Below are 12,502 nucleotides of genomic sequence, written 5' to 3' on the forward strand. Positions count from 1 at the left end.
TATTTTACCACTGTGTTTATGTCCGTTGAGGACAACTTGAAGGTGGAGTTTGGTGTGGCCTGGGAGAGGCTTAAATTTTGAGAGCGAGTGGCTCTTTTGAAAATTCTGGGTTGTATGCCTCATGGAGGTTTTTCAGTGTAATTTGGAGCAAGGGCTCCTAGGTATGAATGGGGTTTTCTCCCCCTCTGTTAAAACTTGTGTTTGAGGTAAAACTGAGCTGATTGCCCAAGCATTGTGAAGTCAGGGCGCGAAGCCCAAATTCTGTAAATATTGTAGCTAACCCCTTTTGAATTGCTACTTTGTACCTGCCATGCTTGTTATTTCTTTGTTTTCGAAAAGAAAATATAACCTTGTTAACTTTTAAATTAATTTTACATTGCACTATAATTTCGTAGCTTGAAACCCATTCACACCCGCACCTTCTTTCACCTCTACCTACCACGGAAAAGTCCGTAACATAATAATAATAATAATAATAATAATAATAGTTGGTGAGGGAATAACAATATTGAATTGTTTACACGATTGCCAAGCAACATTGAAATGGGTGTCAATCATCAGGCTTGAGTATCGGAGGCAAGGTGGAAAACATGGATGAATATTGTGAGATCATGGCCGGATACTTCGAGAAACTGCTAAACTGTGAAGACCCGTAAGATAAATGGCCTAGGAAAAATCTGGAACAAGGGAATGGAGATTCAGTCCAACAAGACAAAAAAGAGTTTCATAAAATAATTGCCAAACTGAAGAATCAGAAAGCGGCAATTGAAGACTCAATCACAGCAGAGATGCTGAAAAGTGGTGCAGAAATCACATTTACTAATTTAAGACAAGAAATGTCTTTGAATCAGAAGTAATCCCTGAAGATTGGAAAACTGCTTCCCTTTACGTCAGAAAGGTGATAGAAGGGATCCTGATAACTATTGTCACATTTTCATTGTCCCTATAGCATTTAAGGCATTGTCCAAAGAACTGCAGATGTGGCTAGTGGACCAAATAGATCATCAGCTTGGCTTTAGAAAAGTAAGATCATGTGTGGTGCAGATCTGGAGCCTGAAAACAGTGCTGGAAAACTACATCCTCAATGATTTGGTAGTTATCTTTGTAGACTTCAAACAAGCTAATTATTCAGTCGACAGGGAAGTGCTGTTCGACATATTGGTAGAGTTGAATGTAAATGCCATGATAACTATTAACGTGATACTAATGGACACCCATTCGAAGTAAAATTCCTTGGGCAGCTCTCGAAGGAATTTGAAATCAAATAAGGGGTCAGACAGGCTGATGAGCTATCTCCGGTTCTCTCTAATGTGTTTTGGAAAAGATCATCCTGAAATGGGAAAATTGGACAAGAAAAGACTGCTCAACCATGTATACATTGGAGAATCAAAAATGGCATCAAAATCAATTGCCTTGCATTTGCAGTTGATCTTGCAATCCTGTCTTGAAACTCTGACACAGCTAAATACAATAATGCAGGAAGCAAATAAAGCTGGACTCCAAATTTCCTTTCAAAAAACCAAGTGTATGACCAACATCAAAACAGCCCCTCATCACTTAAAGACAGAGCATGTTACAGCTTCAGGTACCTCAGGAAAATCATACAGCTGAAAACTATCTAGAGTGAAGCCAACTACATCAGGCAAGAGAAAATGGCCATTGCTTTTTGAAGGACTTATGCTTTATAAAAGGGAAAACCATTCCAAGACAAGCTGAAGGAAGACACTGCAACACATGCATTAAAACAGTGTCTGTGCGGTAGTGAATGCCTCCGAATGACAGGAATGTTGTGACTAAGAGAAACAGAGAAATTTCCCGAGGTCTATAAATCGCGGATGGCCAGTATAGGTTAGGAGGAAGTGAAGAAGTGGGAGAAGTGTACCTGGAATCCAAAATTTTGATTTAGACAGTGAGGAAGAGAAGACTCGTTTGATGGGTATCTATTTAAAAAGGATAAGAAGAGGCTGACAAAAAGGATGATAGTAGACTGAAAGTTCCTGACAAATGGTTCAGGGAGGTGAAAAATGACCTTGAGTAGTCTGGATTAACTGAGGAAGTCATCCTAAACCAAACAGAGTATAGATCAGTAATTGACAGCGTCAGAGGCTTCCATGACGAATGGAAACTGAATAAGGTGGCTGCTAGAGAAAGAATGCAAAGACTTTGGGCTTGCAGTAATGTGTGAAGTGGTCGTACATGAATATAGTAATAATCGGCCGGGGAGTAGGGATTTCATTCCCTGATGTTGCCTTGATATCAGTAGTATGTACTAGGGTGGTTCTGGTCCACGACGGGCGATTTGAATTTTACTGAGTCAGTATTTTTTATTGGTGCAGCGTAAGTAAGGTCAGTGACCTCTCTCTCTCCGACTTCACTGAGATCATGACGTAACCTAACCTATCAGCCTTACAGTTTCTCCTGGAAGAATCCTGTAGGTCAGGTTAGAGAGTGAGTTTGGGGGAGAGGGCTCTCCCCTTGGACCATCCCCCTGTCCACCAAATATTTGTCTGTCTCCTTAGCTGTTCACCTCCTCCTCAGGTTTGAAGTCTGAGAACACGTTGATCACTTTGAGATTTCATAGGGATTGTGCAAGTAAGCTGAGCGGTTTGTGTTGCAGACCTGTCAGGTTAAATAAAAATTGTACTCAATACAACAAAAGTGTTCTCTGTTTTAAATATTTATTGGTGTTAACATAAGTTGGATTAAGATGATCTTAGGACTTTATATGTGTGTGAAGATTGCTGATGAAGAATGTGGATATCTTTTGAAACATGTACGAGTATTAAGTGTATAGAAAACCTTTATAAAGAAAAGACAGGACTGTATACCTGTGGTATTTTTAATTTTTAATGAATCAATGAGGTATTAACTTAGTCAAATTGATAGACTTGTCAGGTTGCATTTAGGAGATAGTGGTTTTGAACCCTTCTGTTGGCAGCCCTGAAGATGGTATGCTGTGGACCTTACCTTACAGTCACGTCATGCCAGTCCCAGCTCTTTCCTATCCCATCATTGAAATAAGGAAAGGCTGCGTTGGTTTGACGTAAAGCAAATTGTAAAGAAAAAAATGGGTGATCTTGGCGGACTAATGTGTCACTTCCTGAACCTTGTTCTAATCTCAGAACACTTGGACTGCTTTGGGACAGTAGAGCTAATTACATCCAATCATCAAGCTATAGAATTCACTTTATCTTTACAGTGAGTTTTGCACCCCGTGCTACAGAGGAAGTTTATGTTCGCACGGACTAAGTACAATTTTCCTCAAATGAGAGGTCTCTTTTTGTTGTGTCCCTTCCATCGATGAGGCATTAACCCTTTTTTATGACCTGCTTCACACTGTAATAAAATAAACTGTACCATCCCGGATCAGTCAGTCAATATCAGTCAATCAATACTGATCTGCATTTAGGGCAGTCGCCCAGGTGGCAGATTCCCTATCTGTTGTTTCCTAGCCTTTTCTTAAATGATTTTAAAGAAATTGGAAATTTATTGAACATCACCCTTGGTTATTCCAATCCCTTAATCCCCTTCCTATAAACGAATATTTGCCCCAATTTGTCCTCTTGAATTCCAACTTTATCGTCGCATTGTGATCCTTCCTACTTTTAAACCACACAAACTTATTCATCTACTAATGTTATTCCAAGCCATCATCTCTCCACTAACAGCTTGCACATACCACTTAATAAACATTATAAATTTACTCATTCACGACAAAAATTTCAGGTTCTTTATGGGAATCAACATTTACATCAACATACCACTTAAGAAAAACAATAAATTTCTTATTCCACCTATTCAGAATTAAATTTAATGTTTTTACTTCCATTTGATCTTCAATACCGGTTTTAAAATGAGAATAGCCACTTGCAACCCAAACTTTGCAACATTTTTGAAACACTACTCGTTTGTCAGAAATCACCCAGAATATATCGAGCTGCTTTTCTTTGGATTTTTTCCAGGTCATGAATCAATTAATCCTTGTGAGGGTCCCATACACTGGAACCATACTCTAGTTGGGGTCATACCAGAGACTTATATGCCCTCTCCTTTACATCCTTACTACAACCCCTAAACACCCTCACAACCATGTGCAGAGATCTGTACCCTTTATCTACAATCCCACTTATGTGATTACCCCAATGAAGATCTTTCCTTATATTAACACCTAGATACCTACAGTGATCCCCAAAAGGAACTTTCACCCCATCAACACAGTAATTAAAACAGAGAGGACTTTTCCTATTTGTGAAACTCACAACCTGATTTTTAACCCCATTTATCATCATACCATTGCCTGCAGTCAATCTCACAATGTTATCAAGGTCATTTTGCATTTGCTCACAGTCTTGTAACTTATTTATTCCTCTGTACAGAAAGCCTCACCTACTCTAATTTTCTGAGATCTATTTTATAGAAATATTGCAACCGATTCAGTCACTCTTTTGTGTAGTACAATTGCACTCATTTTTGCCAGTAGTCTCCCATGATCCACCCTATCAGACAGGTCAGTTGCAATACAGTCCATTTGATCTCCTGAATCCAAGATATCTGCTATATCTTGCTGGAATCCTACAAGTTGAGCTTCAGTTGAATAACCTTTCCTAAACCCAAACTGCCTTCAATCAAACCATTTATTAATTTCACAAACATGTCTAATATAATCAGAAGGCATGCGCTCCCAAACCTTACATGCAATGCATGCCAAACTTAGTGGCCTGTAATTTTCAGCTTTATGCCTATCACCCTTTCCTTTATTCATAGGGGCTACTATAGCAGCTCTCCATTCATTTGATATAGCTGCTTCATGCAAACAATAATCAGATAAGTACTTTAGATATGTTACTATATCCTAACTCATTGCCTTTATTATATACCCAGAAATCTTATCAGTTCCAGCCAATTATCTAGTTTTCAACTTTTGTATCTTATTGTAAATGTCATATGTAATTTTAATACTTCTTTAACATTAGTCACCTCCTCTATCTGGACATTATCCTTGTAACCAACAATCTTTACATACTGCTGGCTGAACTTCTGCCTTTTCAAGATCCTCACATACTCACTCCTCTTGTTCTTTGATGATTACTGGAACGTCCTTCTTGAAACCTGTTTCTGCCTTAAAGTACCTGTACATACCTTTCCATTTTTCACTAAAATTTGTATGACTTCCAATTATGCTTGCTGTCACGTTATCCTTAGCTGATTTCTTTGCTGGATTCAATTTCCTAGTAAGTTCCTTTAATTTCTCCATAATTCAACAGCCATTTCTAACTATGTCTTTCCAATCTGTACCTCCTCCTTAGTCTCTTTATTCTTCTATTATAATAAGGTGGGTCTGTACCATTCCTTACCACCTTCAAAGGTACAAACCTATTTTCTCATTCCTCAACAATTGCTTTAAACCCATTCCTGAGTCTGTTTACATAATTACATTGTTACTTTTCTTAAACTCCCTCATGCCTGCTTTATCAGCCATATGGTACTCCCTAATAGTCCTACTTTTAAGCCCTTCCTTTCTATCATATTTATTTCTAACTACATCAAAGACTTTTTCATGATCACTAATACCATCTATTACTTTGGTTTTCTATAGAGCTCATTCGGTTTCAGCACAACATCCAGAATATTTTCCCCTCTAGTTGGTTCCATCACTTTCTGAATCAGCTGTCTTTCCCATATTAGCTTATTTGCCATTTGTTATTCATGATTCCTTTCGTTCGCATTACCTTCCCAATTGACATTTGGTAAATTCAGATCTCATGCTAAAAGCACATTCCTTTCTATGTTGTTTCTCACATATCTTGTTGAATAATTCTGAATCTGTGTCAACGCTACCCTTTCCTGGTCTGTATGTCCCAAAGACATCAAGTTGCCTATTATCTTTAGAAATGAGCCTTACATCTAGAATTTCATGTTAGTCATCTTTAACTTTTTTGTAGCTTACAACTTCTTCTTTCACCATTCATGTCCTATCTCTATGATACACACTCCAGTTCCGTGAGAAAATTTCTGCATCCATTATATCATTTCTCAGTCTTGACTCAACTCCTATTACAATATCTGGTAGGTATAATACCTATTAAATTACTTAATTCTATTCCTTTCTTTACAATACTTCTACAGTTCAACACTAACAATTTTATGTCATCCCTACTTGATTTCCAGTTCCCTGTTCCCTTATCACCGCTCCCTAGACCGCCCCATTTCACTGAATGTACCTCCCTGTTACCCTTCCAAACAAATTTCCTAACATATACGTACCACTGCAGTTTAAGTGAATGCCATCTGAGCGCAGATCCCTATTTCTTACCCTCCCATTGAGATCTAGTAATCTGATAGCTAGCATGGGGAAGTATCCATGACGGTACGACTCTAAGGTAATAGATAAATTAAAGGAAAAAAAAGGGCTAGAACAAAGTTTTTAAAATGTGCCATAGTAATGATTATGTGCTATTTTCAACCATACGTGGTGAATTTAAGTGTCTTCAGCTCAAAAATTAGTTGCCAACCCGAAGTGTTTCTGGAATTTTGTAAACAGCAAACGGTGGTCATCTCGTTTGCCGCCTAGTATGCTTGAGGACAGGAAAGAATTACAGGACAAGAGGAGCATCTTGGACAGTTTTGCAGATAATTTTGAAAGTATCGTGCACCTGTCACAAAGTGTAATCTATCCACTTCATGCGTGTGTGATATAGGCCTAAACTCAATAGTGACCTCTCCAGCAGAGATATCTTCAATTCTTGCATCTGTGGATACCTCCAAATCATGTGGCCCCGATGATGTACCCACAATAGTTTTGAAAGGATGTGCATCTGAACTAGGAAGGCCACTCAGCATCATAATAAATGTCATTCTCATCAGGGTATTTTGCGTGTGAGTGGAAGAAAGGTTACATCATATCAGTGTTCAAGAAAGGAGACAAAACGGTGTTTGATAACTATAGGCCTCTTGTGTTATTGTCCTGATTTTGAAGGTGGCAGAGAAGATCATGTAGAAGTGTTTGTACAGTTCAATTTCACAGTATATTATTATGTTTCAACATGGTTTTGTACAGAAATGCTCCTCCGTATCCAATATAGTGGTGTGAATCAATTTTATTTCAGAATCTCTGGATAGGAAGCAACAAGTGGATGTTGTTTACATGGACTTCTCCAAAGCCTTGGATTCAGTTCAACATGATAGGGGGAAAGTGCTTTTGAGTGGATTAGAAACTATCTCAGTAATAAGGGTCTGTGTAGTAAAAGGTGATGGTACTATATCAAAGCCGTACCACTCTACTTCCTGTTTCCCCAAAAGCTCTTTACTGGGCCCTCCTTTTTCATCATATTCATAAATGAAATAACAACATTTATACAACACAGTAATTGCTTTCTCTATGATGATGATCTAAAGATCTTTAACGTGATAAGTAGTGAGTTGGACTGTAAGTTGCTACAGTCTGACTTAAATCTACTAAGTAACTGGTGTAAAATGTGGCTGCTTGGTTTGAATACTACAAAATGAAATGCAATTACATTTTCACATAAGTTGAAAACAGTAAATTAGCCCCACCTTTTATGCAATTTTCAAGTAGGTTGTGTGAATGAAATAAATGATCTTGGTGTTTCAAACTGTTACGGTCTTTGCTTTGAGAAACATTTTCATAAGATTTCAAGGAAAGTGTTAAAATTACTTGGCTTTCTGAAAAGAAACTGTGCCGAATTTTTTTCTTCTAGAACTCTAATTACTTTGTTTTGCACTCTGGTCAGACCATCGTTAGAATACTGTTGTGAGGTGTGGCTTACCTTCTCAACACTATTTAATACAAAACATGGAAAGAGTCCAAATAAGGTTCATGAAATGGATCAGCTACAAAAGTTTGGGTATTTCTATCTCTTCGTCTGAGTAGGAGTCTTTTTGTGAGACTATGAGTATGAGGACTTTGCACTCATGCCACAGATGTGCCAAGGTCTGACGAATAGAGTGGATTGCTCAACATTATCTGAGTTGATTCCGTTACATTTTCCTCGTCACAATACTAGGCAAATTTATGTTTCATTTACCTAGTGTGAGAATTGTAGCTTGGGCTAACTCGTGGCTTCTGAGGGCACTAACGTCACTGAATAAGGTGGATGAACCAGTGGATCTTTTCCACTCGCCCCCATCTAAAATCAGACATACCCTATTGACCTCATGAATGTAAGGCCCTCTGTGTAAAATATGTAAATATGTGTATGTAAATGTTTCCAGATGTAGTTTAATAATGTCAATTATTTAAGGATGTTCAGTTTTGTGTATTTATTTATTTATTTATTTGTTTATTTATTTAAGGTGTTGTAAATGTGCATATATAAAGATCTCTAGATTTAGTTTGATCTTGATTATTATTTTAAGATATTACTGTTATTTATTTAAGGTCTATTTGTTATATATTATGTTTATTGAATCATCTCTAATTGGGCAAATAACCTGTTGATGATAAATAAATCTATCTATCTATAATGTGTGATACGAAAGGAAGGTAATGGCATGCTCTCCCACTCTTCATTTCTTTAATATGTCTTCTTGGTAATACATGATCTCCGTGCTGCATTTTATTGTAGATTTGTTGAATATCCATCCAAGGCTTTTAGCTGGGGACTTAACATACAAGAGGTGAGATGGAAGAGATATATTTCATGGTTGCTGTACTTGCTGGTATAAAGTAGAATTTCCTGGTATGAATTTAAAAAAAATAGGATGAGTAGAATATTTATCAGTGTTTATGTACACTGTTCCTGATGTCACAGTGATATTTTATGTGTGTTATGAATGCTCCACAATTTAAAAGTATCCCTGAGCATTTTAATTGGATGCTGTTCTTCTACTGAACTGCACCCATGGGTTTTAAAGATTGCCTGTTTGTAGAAGTTTTCCCTAAATATTTGTGGAATTTTTAAATTAACTCATATACTCCCAGGTAATGAATTATAATGTTCATTTGTTGGTGACTATATCGGTGGATGTGTGCAAAGTGCATGCCTAATATATATTCATTTCCACAGGAACATTCCCAACTTGTATCAGAAATGATACCTCTAAAGCAAGAAACTAAATCAGAATTAACAGAGCCCGGGCCAACACAGGAGAATGCATTTGAGGTAATGTATATAATTTGATAAGCCATTGCCCCATAAAGGGAACAGTGAGAAGATGGCCAATCAGATTTCACTGAGTGACCCTTCATTTCAGTACATACAATTTGAATGTCCTAGGAAAAATATAAATTTTATAACCAATTTTTTTTTTCTTTGAGTGTTTGCAAGATCTCACCCTACGTATCATGTTCAAAGACCACTATATATCATGTAGGGGCTGGTATCATTTCTACTAATAATTTATGCTGTGTAAATATCTTTGAACACACACATTTCCATTTGATACTGTTATTGACACTGTGTAGTGCAACATGAGAAAACTATACGTCCGATTTCAATGAGACGCTATTATAGGGCCATAAGTTGAACCCCTGTGAACCATGTGACATTGCCACGGTAGGGAGGCTTGCCCGTCCCAGCGAAGCAGGTAGCTGAGCCGCAGATACAACCATATCGGAAGGGTATCTGTCAAGGGACCAGAGTAATGAATGGTTCATTGAAAGGAGGTAGCAGGCTTTCGGAAGTTACAAGGGTGGCGGTCTAGATGATTGACTGGTATGGCTGTGTAATAATACTCAACATGGCTTAAGCTCTGTTGATACTGCTGCACGGCTGAAAGCAGCAGGAAGCTACACCCATTACTAACTCCTGAGAACAAGCAGCTCTCTCTGTATGAATGATGTACTGATGATGGCTTCCTCCCGGGTAAAATATTCTGGAGGTAAAATAGTCCCCCATTTGGATCTCCGAGTGGGGACTACACGAGAGGGGGCAATCATGAGGAAGATGGATACTAAAATTTTGTGAGTTGGAGCATGGAATACTAGAAGTTTGAATTGTTGTGGTAGATTAGAGAATCTGAAAAGGGAAATGGATAGACTAAAGTTAAATGTAGTTTGCATATGTGAAGTAGGTCAGCACAAAGAGCAGGATTTTGGTCTGGTGACTACAAAATTATCACATAAAATTGAACAGGGAAAATGTAGGAGTCTATTTAATAATCAATAAGAAAATGGGGCAGCGGGTAAGCTACTATGACCAGCATAGTGAAAGGATTGTTGTCAAGATAGACACCAATCCAGTGCCCACTACAATAGTGCAGGTCTATATGCCTACTATTTGTGGATGATGGGGAAATTGATAGAATATGAAGAGATAGAAGATTTAACACAATATGTAAATGGTGGCGATAATCTAATTGTAATGGGAGACTGGAATACAATTGTAGGCCAAGGACGAGTAGATAATGCAGAAGGAGAATTTGGATTGGGACAAAGGAACAAAAGAGGAAGTCGGCTGTTTGGATTCTGCACAAATCACAATTTAGTCCTTACTAATACTAGGTTCAAACACCACAAACGATGGCTGTACACATGGACAAGACCTGGAGGCACTGCAAGGTATCAAATAGACTTCATTATGATTAGACAGAGATTCATAAACCAGGTGTTGGTTTGCAAAACTTTCCCAGGAACAGATGTGGACTCTGATCACAACTTGTTGGTCATGAAATGCCATCTGAAGTTGAAGAAATTGAAGAGGGTAACGAATCCAGTGAGATGGGATGTAGACAAATTGAAATAAGAGTGTAATGGTGTGTTTCAAGGAACATGTTGCTTGAGGACTAAATGGAAAGCCTGAAAGAAACACAGTGGAAGAAAAATGGACTGTCATGAAGAATGAGGTCAGTAAGGCTGCTGGAGAGATGTTAGGGAGAAAGGAAATATCTGCTAAGACTCAAGAAATACTAGACCTGATCAATGAACAACAAAAATACAAGAATGCAAAAAATGAAGAGGGCAGAAAAGAATACAGGTGATTAACGAATGAAGTGGATGGGAAGTACAGTGCAGCTGAGGAAGGATGGCTGAAGGAGAAGTGCAAGAATGTTGAAAGTTGTATGCTCCTAGGAAAGGTAGAGACTGCATACAGGAAAATCAAAGAAACCTTTGGAGAAAGAAAAACTAGGTGTATGAATATTAAGAGCTCAAATGGAAAACTACTTCTAGGGACAGAAGACAAGGTAGAAAGATGGCAGGAACATATCCAGCAGCTGTATGAAAGTAAGGACATAGATGTTATGGTTCTGGAACAAGAAGAGGCTATTGATACTGATGAAATGGGTGACGCAATGTTGAGGTCAGAATTCAACAGTGCTTTGAGAGACCTTAATAGGAGCACAGCACCTGAGTTTGATGGCATTCCCTCTGAAATACTGACTGTTTTAGGAGAAACCAGCATGGTGAGGTTATTCCATTTAGTGTGCACTTCTTGAGAATACACTTCACAATCCAGGGAGAGGAAATTGAAACCTTGAGATTTGCTGATGATATTGTTAATTTATTTGAGACTGCAGAAGGTCTGGCAAAGTTGCTGAATGGTATGGATGGAGTCTTGAGTGAGGAGTACAAGATGAAAATAAATAAGTCCAAAACAAAAGGAATGGAGTGCAGTCGTATGAAGTCAGGTGATGCAGAAAATATTACATTACTACATTACTTGGGTAGTAAAATAACTAACGATGGCAGAAGAAAGGAGGACAATAAATGCAGACTAGCACAAGCAAGGAAGACCTTTCTTAAGGAATGAAATTTGCTCATAGGAATTAGAAAAATGTTTTTGAAGACTTTCGTTTGTAGCGTGGCAATGAATGGAAGTGAAACATGGATGATGACTCGCTCAGAAAGAAAGAGAATATACCCTTTTGAAATGTGGTGTTACATATTAATGCTGAGTGTGAGATGGATAGATCAAATCATGAATGAAGAGATACTGAATCAAATTGGTGATAATAGATCTTTGTGGCTAAATTTGATGAGAAGAAGTGATATAATGATAGGGCAAATATTAAGACACTCAGGACTTGTGCAGTTGGTTTCTGAGGGAAGTGTAGTGGGTAAGAATGGTAGGGGTAGACCAAGGTATGAGTATTCCAAGCAGATTAGAGCTGATGTAGATTGCAGATATAGGTGAGCACAGGGTGGGATGGCATGGGGAGCTGCATCAAATTAGTCTATGGACTGATGACTCATACAACAAGTTGGAATATGCTGTAAAATGTAGTTTTCATAGGTTTCTTAGGTATTATATAAAATATTGTAATTTTCTTTGCATAATTCAAAGGTTTTCATTGGGTATTTTAATGCATAGTTAGGTGTTGGGTGGCAGCTAGCCTTATATCCATGGCCTGCTGCTTTGTATCATACAACTGCTGATATAATTCCAAGATTCTTTGCAATATGCACAATGTATGGCATCTGATGTCATTGCTACTAGTGTTACATTAGGTTGTTGTTTTGACAGTAGCATGCATTTTATGTAACTTGTTTCTTGAAGTTCTGATATTACGAGTTGATGGAGTTAACTTCATTATATAAAATTTC

At 37.8% G+C, this 12,502-nt stretch overlaps 1 protein-coding gene across 1 annotated transcript in view; it reads left to right on the plus strand.

The window, feature by feature from the left end:
• LOC136866928 (uncharacterized) overlaps nt 1–12,502 on the plus strand; it is a 126,735-nt gene that overhangs the window by 93,663 nt on the left and 20,570 nt on the right. Inside the window, exon 3 of the mRNA XM_068226550.1 lies at nt 9,027–9,122. Coding sequence (XP_068082651.1) covers nt 9,027–9,122 — 96 coding nt within the window. The remainder of the gene's footprint in view (nt 1–9,026; nt 9,123–12,502) is intronic.

Source organism: Anabrus simplex, chromosome 3, assembly GCF_040414725.1.
Source record: "Anabrus simplex isolate iqAnaSimp1 chromosome 3, ASM4041472v1, whole genome shotgun sequence".
NCBI classification, from domain to species: domain Eukaryota; kingdom Metazoa; phylum Arthropoda; class Insecta; order Orthoptera; family Tettigoniidae; genus Anabrus; species Anabrus simplex.